The sequence below is a fragment of the Melopsittacus undulatus genome, chromosome 5, assembly GCF_012275295.1.
Source record: "Melopsittacus undulatus isolate bMelUnd1 chromosome 5, bMelUnd1.mat.Z, whole genome shotgun sequence".
Lineage (NCBI taxonomy): Eukaryota > Metazoa > Chordata > Aves > Psittaciformes > Psittaculidae > Melopsittacus > Melopsittacus undulatus.
Window position 1 is genome coordinate 85,171,593 of NC_047531.1, and position 20,244 is coordinate 85,191,836.

Below are 20,244 nucleotides of genomic sequence, written 5' to 3' on the forward strand. Positions count from 1 at the left end.
TGCAAAGGAGCTGTTTAAAAATATGAGTACCAATACCCTCTTGTAAAAATAATATAGAAAAAAAAGAGTGCATAAATAAGAAATGAAGGAAATGTTAAAGGGCATCCTTACTCTGAATCACCAATGCAGACAGACTAACCAAATCTTACACTATGATGGCACTGATAGATATTAAGCATAGGATATCTCATTCCAGTAGCACACTGTCAAACTACTAATATAAGATCTGAAGTGATAAGAGGATTATCAGCAATGGAGACTGCAATATAAACAAATTGAATGCCCATTTCTCTGCCTACAGCTCTAGTTTGTAATTTAAAGATTTGTATATATATATATGTTTATCATCCATGCTTTTCATATTTACTTAATGGATACCTTAAAATGCATATTTTATTTAATGTGTAAGTATTTGTTCCTTGCTTCTGTAACCTTCCCAGTAGTGTAGCCTTCCTTTTCATTAATGCATATGAAACTCTGGGAATATTTTTGTGGGCCACTTTATCCAAGATTCTAAGCAAGTCCTGCTACTCACTGGCAGTTGATTTGTACAGAGGTAGAGATGAATGTCTGCTACATAACAGCTGTTTTACTATGAATATTACTTCATAAGTCTAAGTGAAATTTATCCTCAGGATACAGGTGCATATATGAAAGCCATATTACTAGAAATAATAACATCTCATGATTTCCCCTCCCCCCCATTTTTATATTATGGAAATTGAAACATGCCCATTTAAAAATAGACTGATTAGACAAGAAATTACCAAACTTTGTTAATTTCCTTGACCAGGTAAGATCAACATGAGGGTCCACTGCAAAATGATATAACAACAGAAGTTTTAATTTGGTGTGCTAGACAGATGTGCGCAAATACACTAAGAAAAGGGTACAAAGTATTTAGATGCTGCAATGATCACTAAAAATAAATTCATATCAGATACATGTCTATAAGTTTATATAGAAAAATTAATTCATGCATAGTAAAGAAATATACCTCCTATGTCTTACCTGGCCATGATCTACAGCACATACTTAACTTCCTACCTTAATCTTGCTTATAGTTTCAGCATTTGTTTATCTGTGTGGTGGACAGCTTTTTTTCCTGTCAAGGAACTAGATATTCACATTCTGCTATATACTTTGATCCCCAGATTCTATTTATTTTATTTGCTTTTGACTTCTGCCACCAGTATTTATCTTCACTTCACTGTGTTACCTGACTTCATTATACTTAATAACCAGCTTTGAGCATGGATTAAACAACAACCAGATGTGAAACCTACAATTAGTCTGCATATAATTCTAGTTACTACTGTTTAATCTTTTCTCTACAGGCATTAAAATTCAAAATTCTAGTAAAAAACAAAAAAGTTGGAACAGTTGAGGAAAGTATGCTCAGGAGAGATTTAGACAGTCATGGTGAGACAGGGGAAGTTTCTGAATCTGAAAACTTATCTGAAGATGATGATGACAGTGAAGATACAGCCGCTCTTTGCCCACAGCGTGATTCCTCAAAAAGAAAAGGTGAAAGTACACATTCAGCCCCAGCCAGAAAAAAAGCAAAGGTAATTTTTGTCTCAGTTGAATGTAGAAAACACATAGATGTGTGCCAGCTGTTTTTTAAATAGAAGGAATATATTATCTTAAAATAGAGTAAAAAATTAATAGGTAGGCTTCAAAATTACTTGGAGCAATACATTTTGAAATAATACATTTTAATTCAAGGTTTCAGAGTTTTCCTCATTCTGACAAGACACTCCAAACTAGAGCATATTTTAGCATCCAACTAAAAAGCAAAAAGCAAACCTTCCCTTGGGTCCCATCCTTAACTCCACCTATGGTTTTTACTTTCAAATCTTGTGCTTGCCCCAGATGCTCAATAACATAATAGAACTAAAATGAAGTTGCCCAACTGCTTTATTGGTCTCAAGGCTCTCCTGGAGCTATGCATGGAGAGCACTGATAGCAGTTTCTGATGATGAAGGATAAAGTGAACTATTTCGTCCTACAGTCCACCATCCTATTGCAGAAATTTTGAGGAGTTTCCATTCCCATATTTTCTTCAGTTCTAGATTTATGCATGCAAATAGGTGTAGAACTCTGATTGTGCTAAAATATTTTTAAGCACTTAAAATATAAAAGGTATTTGTATGCTTCTCTTGTGAAGACTTAACATTAAATACTATTTCTGAAAGAGAGTGGATTCAGTCTTCTGATCCACTGGAAACTGGATTCAGTCTTCTTTTAGATGCTCAAATTGAACTTACTAATTTTTTCAAGCAAATAGTAATTCTCTGCCATGCTAACCTGTTGCTCCATCGAGGTTCAAACTGCTGTGTTCAAGGTTTTTAAGCAGGCAGGAAGCTTCCAGTATCCAGTCATTTTTGCACATCATGCTCTCTTTATCTGAATGAGAGTAAACTGGCAATGCTCCCCATGGCTCTCTGGTTTTGCTGAGAGCCAGTGTCTCATGTATTTGTAACATCATGTTACAGACCAGAACATGTACCATAATGCATCTTGATCAACAGCAGTAACAACAGACTCCTGGTCATGTTTCACAAGCAGAAGTGAAAATGGTTTCTGGGGATGCAGGCTATTGGAGTGGGAGTATTTATTCTGCGGTCTCACTCTATTGCTCTCTTGAAGGGTAGGAGAGCATTTGAATCCATACCCAAATTACCCTAGTGATACTGTTGGCTTTGTCTATGTCTGCCTTCTACATCTAGAGAGTTGTATTATTCAGGAGTTCTGTGACAACAGGCTTTTACTGCACCTGGTAGGACACAACCTCAGAAGAATTAATGTACTTGAACTTTATGCAGCTAAAGACCCATAAGCAGGCAATCCCTACTATTTTGTCAGAGAATTTGCCTTCAAAAGCTCTAATGGAATGTCAATATTATTAGTACCACTAGCTCATTGCTGGTTACTACCACTAATTACCTCCCAAATCCATGCTAAGTAGAATGAAGATGTCACATAGTACCTCAGTTTAAGAGATAAGATTTAACATTTCGGTGTACTGCAACGTACAGCATCCTTTACTTTTGCTTGATTTGGAAATGGGGCAAGACTGAACAAAAACTTTGGCCGGAGAATTTTCCATCTTGATTAATAACAAGAGTTTTCCTAATTTCAGAGCAATGCTTGGAAGAACATACCTATGATTGATTTGCCTGTTATTCCACAGTTTTTAGTTGAGTTTTTGTTATTGATGTATAGATGCTTATGATTTTTTCTTTAAATATTTCCTACCAGAATACCTTTTCTAGTACTTTTATGTCTTGAGGAGTATTAAGTTGGACATATGTTTTTAATGAGTAATGTTAAGAGCCATGAAAATTTATATTCATTTACACAAGGCTGTCCAACAGAATATTGTATAGAAAGCACTGGAAGCATCTCTCCTTTCACCTTACGATTGCAATGATGAACACAGAGACAACAACCTTAATTGTCTCTGAGTGGGGTCAACTCTCAGTACCAAAGTCATATCTTAAACTCAAATATTCATTAATTGTGACACATTTTTCCATGCCTTATGCATCTAAAATTATACCTTCTTAATTGTAATTAATAATAACAAAATATGTGTATTTTGTGATTTTTTAATTCTTCATTATTTTATACTATGATTATCAGATGAAAAAGGTAAAAATTGCCCTTGCATTGTCGGACCTTGTGATTTATACCAAATCTGAGAAGTTTGTGAGCTTTGAGCACTCCCAAGGTCATCAGAGGTGCTATGAAAATAATTCAATTGGAGAAACTCGAGCACGAAAATTTGTAAAACATTCAGGTAATTCCTTTTGATTTAATCAGCTAAGGTTACAATGTGGCTATGGTTCACTGCTTAGGCATTGGGTTAAAATCTAATGAAATGCATGCTATCCAATTTGATTTGGTTGTCTTTATAGCACTGTTATAGAGATACCTAATTATTTGAGCTGCATTTTTATGTTTCAGTTGGTTATGTAAGGAAAACGGAGAGTCAGCTTTAATTTCTTGTAGTTTTATTAGAACAAATATTAACATAGTATACAAAATACATTAATACCTTTTGATTCATTGTTTTCTGCATCGAATAATTTAGATGTTACAGTCAATATCTGAAAGTGTGTGGAATATATTTCACACACACATACCACCCATGGGCAGTCTGTAGTACCCACTGGAGCTGGGCATGCAGTAATCCTGGCTTTGATGATAAGCACGAATTAGATATTCTCCATTGACAGAAAGAATAAACCCCATAGCTGGCAGCTTGCTCCATTAGGCCAGGTCTTTTATACCAGTCATATTGGATTACTCAAAACGCAATCTGTGTGGAGCTTCTCCATTTGGTGCAGCCAAAACAGTGCAGCCTTTGCTGTTTTAACTCCAGCTGTCTACCAGCAACTGTAAGGGAGTGTTAAGAACAGAGATCAGTGACCATGAAAATGAAGTCTGCCATAGGCCCATTCATTTAAGGTCAGCCCAGCTGCCATCCACCACTTTGTGGAGATGATTCAATGGTTGACTAGATGAATGGTGAAAACTAGATGAAAGCTTCCTTTTTTATTACTAAACAGGAATAGTGTACATAGAAGTCATCTGAAATTTTCCACATCTGTGTAGTTTATGCTTTTGTGTGAAGGAAAACTGCTAGGAGTAAAAACCCTTTTTAGTTTATTAATAAAGTTTTCCTTACCAAGGCTTTATCATTCTGTTTTTCAGCTAGAGATTTTGTTTTACATACGTCAAGATTCATTACAAGAATCTATCCCAAAGGAACAAGAGCAACCTCTTCAAATTATAATCCTCAAGAGTTCTGGAATGTGGGGTGTCAAATGGGTATGTACATTTGCAGAGTCTGCATTCCAGGCTTTGTAGAGAAGATGATGATTTTCCTTCCTCTAGTATGTTTTCTGTTATGTGGGTTACACATTTTCCCTCAGTGGTATCACTTTCATTTTGTGTTATCTAAATTTTCAGTCTACATATCCTAGAATAATTTTTTATCCTAGAATCCAGGAATTCTGGTATGTAACAACTAAGGGGAATATTATTTTCATCTATTTACTTTTGGAATTAGTTACAATTAGGCCCTAATTAATTCCATATATCACTTGCTGTTAAACAGCTATACCTTCCCCTAAATATCCCAGTTTTTTTAATGCAGTAATTTCTTTAAAATACTTATTTTTCTTTTTTTTTTTTTTTTTTTTTTGATTCTAAGAAAAAACAGTAGTAAGAATACAACTTTTTTAAGCTTTGAACTTTATTTTGCATTATTCTTAGCCCTAAGACTGTATATAAACAGCTTTCAACAGCTAAACCAGAGTTTTATTCTTTATGTATTATCTCCTTCTATTAATAGTTCTACGATACTTAAATATGGGTGTCTGTAAGGAGAGTTTAAATGATAATTTGTATTTTACAGCCTGTCTGGGCTGAAATTGTGTTAAGTATGTTACCTTAGCTTTTAAGGTAGAAGTGAGTGTGCTTTGCATTAGGCACTGTACTGCCAAAAAAGACAAAAAAATACAATATGCCTTTCACAAAAATGAAAATATATTATAACTTTTTGCATGCTCTATCTATCAAATCCCATAACCACTGTGCTTAGCTGTGGCTAAGGTGTAAATAGAACATGTTTAGAAGAGAAAATGGCAATGGCAGCTTCTTATTCTTCCTTAGTTTCTCTTTTTGTCTAATTTCTCTTTGAAAGATTCTTTTTCAGCTGAGGTCTAGCACTCTTTACAGCTTAGCAAGCACAAGGAAGCATCTGCCTCTTTAGCTAAAAGTGGATATTGTTGTAATGCAATTGCATTTGCTTTTTCCAAAGGTTGATCTATAGCGTTGAATTAGAATAGGCAATGGAAAGATATATATGTGTGGTTTAGGAATTTTTACACAGCAATGGAAGCCTCATCTACAGGATGTGTAGGTTTTCAATTGTTTTGTGTGACTGGAACGGGAAAGATGCAGGAGATGTGGGCACAACAATTAATATTGGTGCCAACAATTCCTAGATTATGATATACTACTGCAAATCCTGGTCAGCAGAATACCCAGGAACAGCTGGAAGGCTTCAGTGACTGTATAGATGCAGTGTAAGCTTAGTATCTTAATCTCCAGTACAAAGCATATTCGTTTCCTGAGCAATTAAATAACAATAATCTTGTTTCTCTGAATTTCAAGATAGATTTGTTAAAAATAAGTATGACTTCTGTACTCAGCAGGCTTTGAAAAACTTCCCACCTGTAAACACTTTCCGCTTTTTAATGGCATTAGAGGTGATTTTGCCTTTATCTCTTTGTTTTAAAAGACTCTCAGTTATTTTTCTTTGGCAGTCTGCTACACCTTCTTCAGCCTTAGATAAAGAGCAATACTTTTTGCATCCACATGTGTATTCTATCTTTGATTCCATATCAAGGCCACCCGAGGGAGACTGTCGGGTGAGCAGGGCAATTTGCCATAGGCTCAATGTTTTCAGAGGTGAAAATATGGTCTCACCTTATGGTACACACTCATACAGAGATGAGCACAGATTTCACTTTACCTGTAGGTCTCTGCAGCTTATGTGTGCCCTTGCTCCAGGCTTTCTTTTTCACTTGTTTCTTTTCTCAGCTCCCAGAATATCTTCTGTTTCAAGTTACCTTCTCAGAAATGGTTTTAACAGTGTGCTTTTTTCAATCAATCTTGCACATGCATAGTATTTATTATTTAAACCCCTATTGTTTGTCTAGATACTCTCCTACAGTTATAGAATTTAGGAGCATCATGGCTCAGCTTTCACTAGGAGACTGTTGTTCCCATGTCTGTGGCCCTGACCACAAGCAGTGGAGGAAGTCCTCAAGCCTAAACTTCTTATCATTTGCAGCCCCAACCCCAAGTTGTGCTGTCAGTGTCATGTGTTGAGATAATGTAGGAAACAATGACTAGGGAGATAGTGTGAATTTGGCCACTCAATGCTGGCTGTTCCATGAAAGAACTGAAATGTACTCAGAAACCCCATAATTCTCACGTTGTTACAAATTCTGCTTCTCATCCTGACTTTTGCTTTGAGGTATAGTTTTACTAGTACAGCAGGAATAAAACAACTACTAGTTAGTCTACATTTTGTCTGTGTCATTATAAATGTTTACTGATAGAAGAAATTTGGACTTGGGTTAGGCTATTGCTGGAAGTATCTTGCCATTCCAATACCATTTGCAATCTGATTATATTCTGTCCTCGTGGTTGATCCTCAGTTAGCTTAATGTCATGCTATTGCTGGATTATTTAGCTGGGGTAGTGCACTCTGTATCCTATCTACGCTGCTATTAAAAACTGGTAAGTTTGTTTCATGCTTAGAGGAATGGCTAGCCAGAGGTACTTAGTTTAAAACTGAATTCACATCTCAGGCTTATCATACTGCAGTTAACTAGTTTTCTTTCTAGCCTGCAAATCTCCACACTGATCTCTGCAGAGTACTGATTTGTCAGATCTCAAACAGACTGAAGTCTTGCAGAATGACTACATTGATTGTTGACTCAGAGTAAACTTTAATGAAAAGTCAAACTAAACATTAGTGTAAAAACCATAAAGTTTTTTGCTGTATAGGAGCCTTGGGCCCCTTCGTGGAAGAATTAAAACTATGCAGGAAGTGGTTACATCTGCCCTCTTGGTCACATCATTTGCATCTCCATTTAAAGAAGCATTTTTTCTCATGGGAATAAGCTGATGTTATAAGCAATTCTCCATATATATTTTTTCCAAGGCATGTCACTTCTATTCTTGATTCCCTAATTTGTTTCAGATAACTGTTTGGCAGAAATATAACTTCATAATGCAACTCCCAAAGCTCCACTCAGTGAATCTTCTGCTGATGTCCTTCCAGACAGATTTTCTAATTCTGTGCTTGTGTCCATATAGCCTACATACCCTCCCTTGTCTTCCTGCCATTATACTCTGCACCCCATGCACAGAAGTAATCTCTCCAGATACCTTCTATCACTTTCCTAAACCCATTCACAGCACTCAGATTTCTCCTATGTATGTCATGCATCTGCCTTCTTCAGCTCTTTTCACCCTCTACACCTTCTAGTTTACCCTTCTCACCTTTAAGTTCCTCTAATTTCCATAATTGTTATGGCTGGACAAAGAAAGTATATTAGGTTTTGTTCAAATATACATATAATATTCCCTGCCAGGCCTCTGAATCATGTAAATGATGATAGCTGAGCTATTTTTCACTTCCTTTAGTGATACACTCAAAACAGTGCTTTCTTCTGTACCTTGACAGCAATTTTCTCTAAATTGGTTGGAACATATTAACTTAGAGCAACCTGGCACTCAGTTAAAACAGGATGAAATGGTTCAACAGGCTGAAGATTTGTTGGGGCTGAGGATGCGAGTTATGTAATTGTGTAAATCTAATTTCCAGAGGAAGGCAAGTTAGAAGCCACAGTAAAAAGTACAGCTTCCACAAAATGGCTTTGGATATCACTGTGCACTCAGTGACCATTCTCTGAATGTTGAGACTCATCAGAACAGGATAGGTTTTGTGAACAAAGAGGTATTATAGAGAAAAATACTTTTTGTTATCAGGGAAAATTAGTATGCTTCCTGCATATAACTGCAGTGTGGCACTGGAAAGAACTGGTTTGGTTCATCCATTTCTGCTTTTTATTTAGCAAATAAAATAGAATGGGAAGATTTATGCAGAGAAAGAATATTCAGGATGGTTATTTAAATATACAGGTATCAGTTGTATTATAGTAACTGAGAAAAACAAAGAAAAAAACCCCAAAACCTCAGTGGGAAACAAACAAAACCCAACCAAATAGACTTAAATATCCTTTTGAATATGTTCTTTACATGAAGTAGAAAACGTTGTCTGCGTACCAAAGCCATCTACAGGAATGACTAAAATATGTAATAATTTATATGAAAAAAACCCATGATACGGCAGGTACAGAATTTTGTTTTACAATAGGCTATATAAAGCATATGTTTTCTGGAGCACTCATAAAAATTTATATGATGCTGTGAAAGTTCCAATACTTGTATGATGGATTTTTTCTCATTGTAGTTTTTATTTTGGCCTGTGCCATTGAAATGCAGCTTGGCAATTTTATCAATCACATCTGTTTTGTGGCCAAATCTTGTGCACAATAGTACGATGAAAAGTAATGCACAAAGAGATGAGTCATAAAGAGTTTTTCAGCTAGTTCTGATTTTAACCTCTGAAGCTACCAAGAGAAAAGGAACCCACTCATTTAGATCTTGGTATGCATCATCCATGCAACTGAAAAATGACTATCAAGTCTGATTTTGCTTGGGTCTGCTTAAGTGAGAGAAAGCTTAAAGAAGAGGCAGACTTTGGAAAGCCTCATAAAGAGGAAGTTGGGGCTTGCGTTAAAGCCTTGCATGACATGCGTTAGTGTGAGGTGTCCCTGCCTATGGCAGGGGGGTTGGAACTAGATGATCTTAAGGTCCTTTCCAACCCTAACTATTCTATGATTCTATTTTTGTGTATCTTCTGTGAAGCTGTGTTTTCCTTTCTCCCTGGACAAATGGCAAAACTAGAAACAACAGGACTGATCAAGTGGGGTTTTGTGCCTAAATAAACAGATTATGTTTGATCATAGGAAGCTCAGATATTCTCAAGATGTTAATGAACACTATGCATTTTAGAATATGTGATGGAGTGTTAAATTTAGTCAGGGAATTTATGGATTAATAAACTTGAATTTAAGGAAAAACACAAGCTTTTCTATTAAAAGACTGGAACACTGTTTTTTCTTACAGACATAATTAGTTTTTCTGCATTATAATTTCATACTCTTGGTTATTATTTTACTGGAAAATTTTTTATAACACAACAAAAGGGTAAAGCAAGCGGCTTTTTTCAACAGCTAATGTGACATCTGAAACAAACTTAAAATATTCATTACATTAGAGCTTTGAATTGTTTTTGCCTCAATTTCTAGTGAAATCTGTGAAGTAACATATCTAGTCTCCAGCCATTAAAAAAAACTTCAGTTATTTTACCAAACTGGGCTACAGATTTTGTTGCAAACTAAAACACCTGCTCAAAGCCAGAGTATAGGTCTGACACATACACCTCATGGCAAACACGCACAGGGTGTTCTGTACATAACGGTTTATGGATCCCCAAAGCAGGTTTGCTTTACCTCTTACTGTTTGCTCCCATAAGTTCTCAGCCCAATGGGGCAGCTCTTAGAACTGCAGACTCCAGGCATATGATTAAGTTCATCCTTAAAATTGTGGACCCATTTTTGGTTACATTGTCCTTAAACTTCATCAACTAGATCTCACTAGTTGTAGTGGGGCAGCTAACTTGTGTAGAGGTCTACAATTTAGGTGGGAGAATATCACCTTGATACATGAAACTATCCAAATATACTCAACTTTCCTTTGGAATGGCTCCAAAGGCTGGAGGTGTTTGGAATAATGGTTTCATGTTTCTCTTGCAGGAGATAAAGCTGTTGGGCTACTCTGGAGACTGCTTTTTTTAGGCTTTTTTTGTGTAATAGATACTGGAATTTCACTTGAAAGCAAAGAAACATGGAAATTTTATCATTAATTTTTCCAGCTATATACACTAAATCCACAACTTTAGATAAGTAATAGAACACTAAATAATTGATCTGAAATCTAGTTAATTTTAAAGAAAGACAGAAAAAATTGCAGGGACACAATTGTCTCTGAACTCTGTTCTAAATCCTGTTTTAGAGACCCAGACTAAGACAGGAAAGGGAAGCTGATAATGTATGCTCTTCTACCAAGAAGCAGAAGGCAAATAAATTTTAACATTATTATGGAAAAGTATGTAATTCAGGTGTGAAAGAAATGAAATGACAAGCAAAAGATGCTCAGGCTTACTGAAGTGTAACTTTCAGACTGACACATTAATTAAATACAAAATTCAATTTAGATCTTAGATTTGACAGTTTATCAGAAATGCTTTGGGTCCTTTTCCCATGACAGCCTCACAAGAGAGGAGACCTAATTGAAACCAGTTGCAAATCTATTTGAACAATGGATGATTTTTAGTCGCCTGACATCTTTTTTCCAGTAGAGCTACTTGTAATTAAGTACTAACAATGTCAGCAATTATAAATATTAGAATTACTGAATTCTTAACATTTCTAATGACAGTGACAGTGTCTTTAGAGCAATAATACTGAATTAGCCCAAAGATGATAAGAACATACTGACTGCACATGCCAAGCATGGTGTGTCAGGCAGTTATACATGTTACTCAGTTCTCAGAAGAGTAGTCCCTCTTGCTACAGCAGAATACCACTTGGTGTAAGTCACTTATAAATTAAGCTTCTGTAGAATAAGAACACTCATTTCAAACCGCATCAGTGATAAGCAAAGCCAGAGTTCATAATTATGCTTAATAAAATTTGGAGTCTGAATAGCTAAAGCCCCACTTTATTCTGCAAGGAGAGTCAAAAATACATTGAGCTTTTGGTAAGAAAAAGACATAAGAGGCAGTTTGTATGCAAAAGTTTTGCTAACCAGTTAAGTCTGCTGTGTGCTGTAAGGGAAGCAATCATCACTCTATACTTCTTCCTAGAAGATGTGAAGTGTTTCTGCATAGTTTGGGTGGGATATCACCTATTCATTGGTTTGACAAGAGGGCTAAAGCTTCACAAAGATTTAAAAAAATCATAAAGTCCAAGGCAAAGAGGATCCTGAGGACACTTATAAAACTGATTTTGGACAGTATGCTCATGAGCCTGAATTAACAAGCACTCAGTGGGGATCAGAGCGACTTGTCAAGACAGGATCAGAACAAGTAATGCTCAAGCTTAGAGCCTCCCCGTTGTAATTTGGCAGTCTTAATTATGCTGGAATTCTTTGTAGTTTCTCAGACTCAGATAAAAAAGGTGCTAAAAACACCACCTTACACCGTATTTCCAGGTTACATGTTCTGACTGCTTGGTCATGTATGTGAGAAGAAAGGATAGACAGTCAACACCTATCTGGGAGTACTAATGTGGAATGAATGCAATGTCTTCAAATCCAATCACATAGATCATCTTATAGCCAATGATAAAATACACCAGAACATTCTGTTATGGTCCTGTTTTCATTTTCCCAGTCTGTGTGGAATTCAGTTCAATTTTTGGGTATATAAGGCACAAAAGATGCATTGCATTCATTGTGAGCAGCCCATTTTAACAACATATTCAACTGGAAAAACCTAAAAGGATGGCAGTAAGACTGATCAAAGGTTTGGAAGTGTGATCTATTACATCTCTTTAGACTCAAATGAGTGAAGTAAATCATAGAGATAGAAATACTGGCACTGAATGCTTTTTGCATATGGTATTTTTGGAGATTGCATAAAATTCAGACATTTTGAGATGGATTTTAAATGGCATAAAATGCAATTAAGTAACACATTTTAAGGAAAACTGGTGACAAATCTGTGCTTATCCATTTTAAAATCTTCCCCTTTAAATACAGAAAATATATTAAAGCTTAGGGTCGTAATATAGTTAATAGAACCAGGAGGCAAATAATAAAAGATAAAAAATGACAGTTTTAAAGTCCTGATAGGAATATTAATTGGGAGGCAGCATCACAGACATAAGACATGCAGTTTTCTTCAACTGTCTTCAAATCATAGTCATCTTGCATTTGCTACACAAGTTATTTAACCCAGGGCCAACAGGGATAGCCATGGCAGCTTTGGTACTTTGCAAGAAGGCTTGAGTATTAAATATTCTGATCTGAAGGAGATGTGGCCTCATGGTTTCAGGAAGAATTGGATCTGATGCAGGAATCCTTTGCTCAGCTTGTCCTCCAAGCCTATGTTTTTCTCTGCTGTTTTGATTTTGATGCCAATACTAAAACTTTTGGTGCTTAATGAAAGGACTGAGGAGAAAGTTTGACTTACACAGTGCTGTCCTGGGTTCAGCAGTAGCAGTCATTTTTCCTCCTTCTTAGTAGCTGGTGCAGCGCTGTGATTTTGACTTTCAGCCTGGGAACAGCACTGATAACACCAACGTTTTTAGTTACTATTCAATTGTTTAGACTGATCAAGGACTTTTTGAGTCTCATGCTCTTCCAGGGAGGAGGGGAAGCTGGGAGGAAGCAGAGACAGGACACCTGACCCAAACTGACCGAAGAAGTATTCCATAGCACAAGCCTATTTGGGCTTCTTTCCAAATTAAACCAGCAGTTTGAAGCTCTATCTGTACATGCATTAAATTTCTACTGTTTTATAAAACAACAGTACAAAGCATGTTATCGACAGTTCATTTCCTGAATTCAGCAAAACTAAAACGAAACATTGAGTAAAACTCAGTCTTCTTTGCAGAAAGATGTTACTAAAACCACACTGCTAGACAATGGCAAACATAGGTTTTACTTTATGAATTTTGCCATTTCTCAAGAAGTGTAAGGGTGATGACTACATCTTATTAAAAACTATGCCTCAACAGTACTCCATAAAGTGTCCTGGGACGCCCAAGCAGGTATGAATTTTGCAAACAGATATAGTAGAAGTAAGCATCTCAGAGAATATAAAATTTCCAGTTTGCTTACCTTAATCAGATTACAACTGGGAAATCAATAGGTAAATTAAAACTACTTTTCAGTGTGTTTTTAACTTATTCTAAGGTAAAAATTAAATGATGTAAAAATATAGCATTGATGTTTGAAGATATCAACCCATGATAACATTGCCCTTCACTTGTGTTGCAAAAGTAATTTTCCTAATATGATAAAATGCAAAGTATTCTCTTCTGCTTGTTTCTGTTGTTAAATCAGATTTTCTTGCTTAGTAGCCTATAAAGCTTGGCAAATTTAGCAACAGTCTCATTATGTGCAATCATGTAATTTGTTTGATCATGTGGAAACTGCTATTTGAAGCTATGACTGTTCAATTTGCCTAATTTCAGTTACACTTTTTAAACCACATATTTTGAAAGTATGCCTAGGAATTACCCATGGACTGAGAGATTCTGGGTTATCTGTAGGTCTTACCAGGACCTAGGCTTCAGGGCATCTCAGGGTTGCAGCTCTTTAACTGGAATCAGTGTATTAAGATACAAGGGTCATATAGCACCACATTTGGGGCTGTTTCTGGATGATGTGTTAAGTCATAAAAACCAAATTGTGAACAACTGCTAAACTATACAAGAGAATACTTACCCTCTTGTCGACGCAGGAGTCCCGGACAACGCAGAGACGATCAATATGATCAAATGATTGCCAAAATTTATTCAGATACAGTGCTCCTTTTATACCCTTACACCCTTATCAGCCTTGGATACTGAGCTCTAATTGGTTAGTCTAGAGGTTACTACTGTTTACAAAGCTAATGTTTATAACTTGTTATAATTGTGATTAAATACCTTACTCTAAAAATACAGTGGGAAACTACAACATTGGCAGAGATCATTCTCTGCACGTTTTCAGTGGAAAATTACAGAGGTCTAACAAGACAATTGACCTTGCTTATGCCTGACAAGAATCTTCTTACTGTATAGTAATAAGGCTCAGGGTATCGGGATCGCTCACTACGTGGCCTTAGCTCTTTAAGAATTCCCACACCCTCTTTAAAAAGGCAGTGGTGTGTAGTGGGTAATATGAACATTTAATAGTTTAACTACTGTTGTTAAAGGTAAATTAGGCTTAAAGTTGCTTTGTATATTGACACAGAATCTGTGCCTGCATCTACATTAGCATTTAGTTCAAAACAGGAGTGCGTGTTGTGGGGTTTTTTGTTTTTGTTTGTTTGTCTCGGGCTTTTCTTATGCAAGGTTCCCAATTGTTCCTCCTTACTGCGTGTTGGGTCATGCTGCAGAGCAATCTTAGTTAGCACAGATGGGATTCCTTTCAGAGGAAATAGAGGATGATACTCTGGGAGCACTTGATGTATTCCAGCTCTTAATTGGTATTGAGGTCGTGGGACCAAGTTAGAGCTTTCTGTGTAGTAACCCCAGTGAAAACATGCGTAGTGCAAACATTCCATCCATAATACCAGCTACTTTACAGATCTGCTCCTATTTGTGTCATTTACTGGAGACTTTTTTTAAAGGATCATCAAAGCAGTGAAGAAACAAATATTTTTTGCAGTGAAACAGATCTAATTTTCTTGTATTTTCCATATGAGATAAGGATTTCTGAATTCTTCCAAATGTTCATTCAGTGTATTTAGATTATCTCCATAGGAACATATAATAAGGTCCTCCTGAATTATTATGAGTCACTTGTACTGTTTAAACTCTTCATTTTTTTTCCTACCAAACCATCAAGTAAATCACTTTTTATCATTTTCTACTTAACACATGTCATGTTATCACTTCCCTGATTTGACTTGTGCCTTTTCTATTTTGAATGTGACAAGAAGCTCCAGTGTACTGGAATAGGCGGAAATTTCATTAAACAGGTCTATTTCGATATCAGCTTTATCTCATGGATTACAATATCCTGTTGATGAGAAGTGTGTTACTTTATTATTGCTCCTGCAGCAAACCAGATGTGTTTTGAGATGCCAAGGAAAGGAAAATCTGTCAGGTGTATACTAACAGTAAACACCAGTACCGGAGGATTAAGCTTGAAGAGAGATTGCTCATATAAATTTAAGGACACTTTTAAAATAGCTTCTACTTCTATAAACTTATATGTATTTGTACTGAGTATTCTAACTCTAAACTAAAGCTTACTGATCTACTGGGTGACATGCTTTTGTGATGAATTGTGCACCATAACTGTGCTTAGTCACAAACCTATGTTTTTGCCTTCTGCACCAAAACTTTGTAAGTAGGTTCAGGGTGTGGGGTCTTGCTGCTGTAGAGAAATGAGTATGTGAATTTAGTCTTTATGGTGAAAAAAGATCTCACATTTCATATTATCCAAGGTCTAGTTTAGAAAGAAAAGGAAAATCACGCAACACAACTGCAGTGTAAAAAAGAACTATAGGGTAATTCTTAAAACGTGCTGCAGTTCTACGTAGTGCATTTCCTTTGCACATGAATAATTCATCACTGATTACTGCTGAATTTAAGAGAAATAACAGAATCTTACATATGAGTTGAAAGATTTTTATTTTAATCTTATTTGCTGTTTGGGTTTGCTGTCAGAGAGCAGTTTTATAAATTAGTATGGACTGTAAATCACTAAAATCAATATCTATTTAATTTTATAGTGGCCTTAAACTTCCAGACACCGGGAGTGCAAATGGATTTGCAAAATGGAAAATTCCTAGACAATGGTGGTTCTGGCTATATTCTGAAACCAGAATTCTTGAGAAATCGAGGTTCATCATTTACCCCACACAATGTGGGAAAATACAGTAAACCCATGTCTCTGTCAATAAAGGTAAGCTTGGGGTAGTTTTTGCTTTGTACCATAAAATGTGAAAACAAACGTTATGTAGTTCAGACCTATTTTTATGTATTATTGGTTTGTCATTTTATCCCCATTTCTAGTTGTTGAGAAGTTTAATGCTTTTTTCTTAACAACATGTTAAAATTGTCATATAGTATCTACTGCTATTTGGATGATTTCCCATATGTAATTCACTTCTGTTTGCTAAAAATACATAGGTGTTCAGGAGGTGTAAGAGTTTGTAAAAATACATGAGTTTTCATGGTGTTATATGCAGAAATATAACTTTCACTGCGTTTCAAGTGTAGCTGACAAAGGGGCTTGTCAGTTACCATTGTGGAGACTGAAATCTGAATAAAAATTAAACGTGCACTTTTGGTGTTAATTTTAAGTATTAGGGGTACCACATATACTATTATAATGCTAAGTGACAAATGGAAATGTTTAAAGATACAATAAGATTTATGCTTTTAGATTTCATTCTCTTCTCGTGCATACATAAAGAGCTATCGTCCTAAAATTATATAAGTAAGTATAAAAAGAGGGCTGAATCAATAAGCTTTTGAATTATTTCTACTTCCTACTTCTCTCAAATTAAAATCTGACTTACTTCTTTAAACTATTAGAAATACATCCCTTTTTAAAATAATGGGTTAGAAAAAAACTTAGAGTTCAAGTAGATGTTTTGCAACTGTTCACTATTTAGAATACCTTTTCCAATGAAAAAGTGCTATTTCTGATTACATAGTACACAACAGGCATAAATGTCTTTTAATTAGCATAAAATTAGTGTATAATTAATATTTTGTTTCTTTCAGAAAAATAAATGGTAGAGATAAAGCATTAGTTAATAACAATTATAAAATACTTACATAATGTATGCACCTAATCAAGAACAGCTTAGTGTCCTAACAGTAAGCATATCAATTATGAATAGACATTACTGGACTTCAAGCACCCATGCATATACAGCAGTTATTTTAGCCCTTATCTGTATAAAGCTGTAATTAAGATGAGGAAAAATCCACAATTGTAATGCATGAGACAGACAAAATCATTGATAATTGTAAGTAAATTTCAGAGTTTGGAAGAGGTTGGAAAAGAGATAGGCAGCTTTATAGACTGAGGATGTAGGTTGGGTATTGAAGAAGCAGCAGCATCCTAACAGCTGAGGGACTGTAGAGCCCAGAGAGCCCCATTGATAAAGTAAGCAGCAAAAACCAGGAAGTGGTTGAAGACAAAAAGAGTCAGGGGCAGGAGTCAAAGGAAAACCAGCTTCTGCTAAAGAAGAGATTGGAAAAATTACTTATCAGAAGGCAAAGATATAAAACAACTGGGGGTCAAATTTCTCAAACTGACTGTGATTGAGTGAAGAATGTGAGTGAACACAAAAATCACACAGGGCCCAATTTTATGGAATTCAATATCCTTCTTAACATGATGTGCCACAATTCCCATCAACAAGCATATAGCCTTTGAAGCAGAAATACAAATATGCAAGGTACTCCATAAGAAGCCTTCCGAGCCTACTGTGTTATTTGTTACTCTCTCTATATTGTTACTTCACATTGGTTCTCAAAAATTGGATTTACGGATTTTGGTCACTGTGTGCAGAAAAAATCTCCCTCTTTTCCTACCCTGTGGGAAACATAGTTAGACATAATATGGCAGTGGGGTAAGATTGGGAAGCAGGACTTGGGCAATATGTCTGAATTGTCATCATGATATTCAAGCATGTCAAAGAGCCTCCCCTGTAAGTGGGCAGTCCATCAGTGCTTGGATCTTACATAGTGAAGGTGTTAGCTGTTTTCTGGAAAGAAATGGACAGTACCAGGGTTTGCCAAGCCACTGTTCTTCAATATTTCAGGCTACAACTGTTTCTGGAAGAAGGTGATACAGAAAATACCTAAGCAAAAAGTAGAATCTGTGGGGTTTGACTCTTAGGTGATTGATGGGAATAAGGATCTGTATCATGAGTTTTGATGCTTAGTCCTGAGATCCGGATCAGGAGTCATATCTTTCACCTAGGCTTGCAGGCTTGTATATCTCTCTTGATATATTCCTTACGTTTGTTTCTAAAAGCAGGTTACAGTACAGATGGTTATTCTCTCCTAGGTGTTCTGAACTGTAGATAGGAAACAGAAAAAGTTGTGACTTTCATAAATCCTTTCTTAGGCTGGGTGCCAGACTACAGGGCAGTGTGAGGCAAAATTTCCAGGTAGCTAACTAAATTAAGGAGAAAAACATCAGGGAGCCTACTAAATGCAGAGGTTTTATGTGTTGCTGTGATAGAGAAGGAACACAGGTAATGCATTCTGCTACATACCCTGTAACATAATGCTGATGTTACTGTGGGTGTTAGTGCTGGTCCACTGGACACAGCTTTAATAAGAATTTATGAGCTTGATCTCAGAAAATGCAAAAATCCTAAGACTGATTTCCCCAACATTATTATTTTGCATGGTAATAAAGTATAATTTTAATGACTAAATATTGAATAAAAACTTAAACCAGAAAATTTTTATTTAAAGCATGGTATCAGATGGTATCAGATTTATGTATTTTTTACAATGAGGATGAGGAAACACTGGAACATGTTGCCTAGAGAAGTTGTGGCTGCCACAACCCTGGAAACAGTCAAGGTCAGGTTGGACAAGGCTCTGACAACTCAGTCTAGCTGAACACATCCCTCATTAATGTAGGTGGGACTGGGTGACCTTTAAAAGTCAGCTCTTCCAACCCAAACTATTCTATGAAATTAGCCAAGAATTAAATTAAATGGGAAGCACCACATTCTTTATCTCATTACGTTTAATATGTATATTATAACATCTTATGACTGGTATATGCTTATAGTATTTTCTGAAGGAACAGTTTTTGCTACTATGACTACTACATGGTTACTATGTAAAGTTCATTCTTAGTTATTTCAGTAAACTACAACTATAATTTTTCAGCTCATCAGTGGTCATCAGCTGCCACCCAGTAACCTGTCGAAGACTAACAAAGCTGACCCTTTGGTGCAGATAGAAATTTATGGTGTTCCAGAAGATCGAAGAAAAAAGAAATCTAGTGTTATAAAAAGCAATGGTAAGCATCAGTCTTACTCTTTTGATTGTGAACAAAGCACAATAATATTTTATAATGAATTACCCTTTTTTTTTCATCTGAAGAAGTTGTTATGTACTGATAGAGACTGCCATTATTTTTCTCTAGACTAGGATATTCTGGCACAGAATCTGTAGCAGAAGTTCATGCTACGTTCCATTTTTGTAGACTAGTAGGCTGAGGAAGCATGAACTCTCCTAGTTAGTAGTACTCTCCTGCAGGAAGATAGAATGCATTATCTTTACTCATTGTTGTGGGCTCACTCTGGACAGCAGCTCAGCCCCACACAGCATGAGAAAGAGAGAAGTCCTTGACACTATGTGAGCACTGCTCAGCAATAGCTAAAACACTGATGTGTCAGCAACACTGTTTTGGTCACAAATCAAAAACATAGCACCACACGGCTTGATATGAAGAAAATTAACCCTTTTCCAGCCAAAACCAACACACAAATTGTTAAATTTAAAGAAATTATTTTTCTGAAGTTTCTGTGACTTAACCACTTAGCTCATCTGAAGTTTCTAGTAGGACTAGTCTCTTAATTGCTTGACAGTGTACTCTTTGTAGTTGTCTTTGAGTATTCACTTACCTTTATTATATAGGTCTTCTTTATGCCACAGACGAAAAGTTCCCTGTGATCTCTCAGCTTCTATGGCTGCTGTTTTAAATTGGCCGCTGAATTTTTCTCAAGACAAAGCACCTCCCTCCTTTTCCACATCCTCTTTTCGTATTTCTAGTCAAGTGATTGCTTTGATACCTTAATTTATTTAGCTCCTGCCTCAT

The 20,244-nt window shown here is 36.0% G+C and overlaps 1 protein-coding gene across 1 annotated transcript in view; it reads left to right on the plus strand.

Annotated features, from left to right (window-relative positions):
- Positions 1-20,244, plus strand: part of PLCZ1 (phospholipase C zeta 1) — a 45,205-nt gene that overhangs the window by 21,645 nt on the left and 3,316 nt on the right. The window contains exons 7-11 of the mRNA XM_005148148.2: positions 1,338-1,568; positions 3,649-3,805; positions 4,723-4,839; positions 16,172-16,344; positions 19,311-19,443. Coding sequence (XP_005148205.2) covers positions 1,338-1,568; positions 3,649-3,805; positions 4,723-4,839; positions 16,172-16,344; positions 19,311-19,443 — 811 coding nt within the window. The remainder of the gene's footprint in view (positions 1-1,337; positions 1,569-3,648; positions 3,806-4,722; positions 4,840-16,171; positions 16,345-19,310; positions 19,444-20,244) is intronic.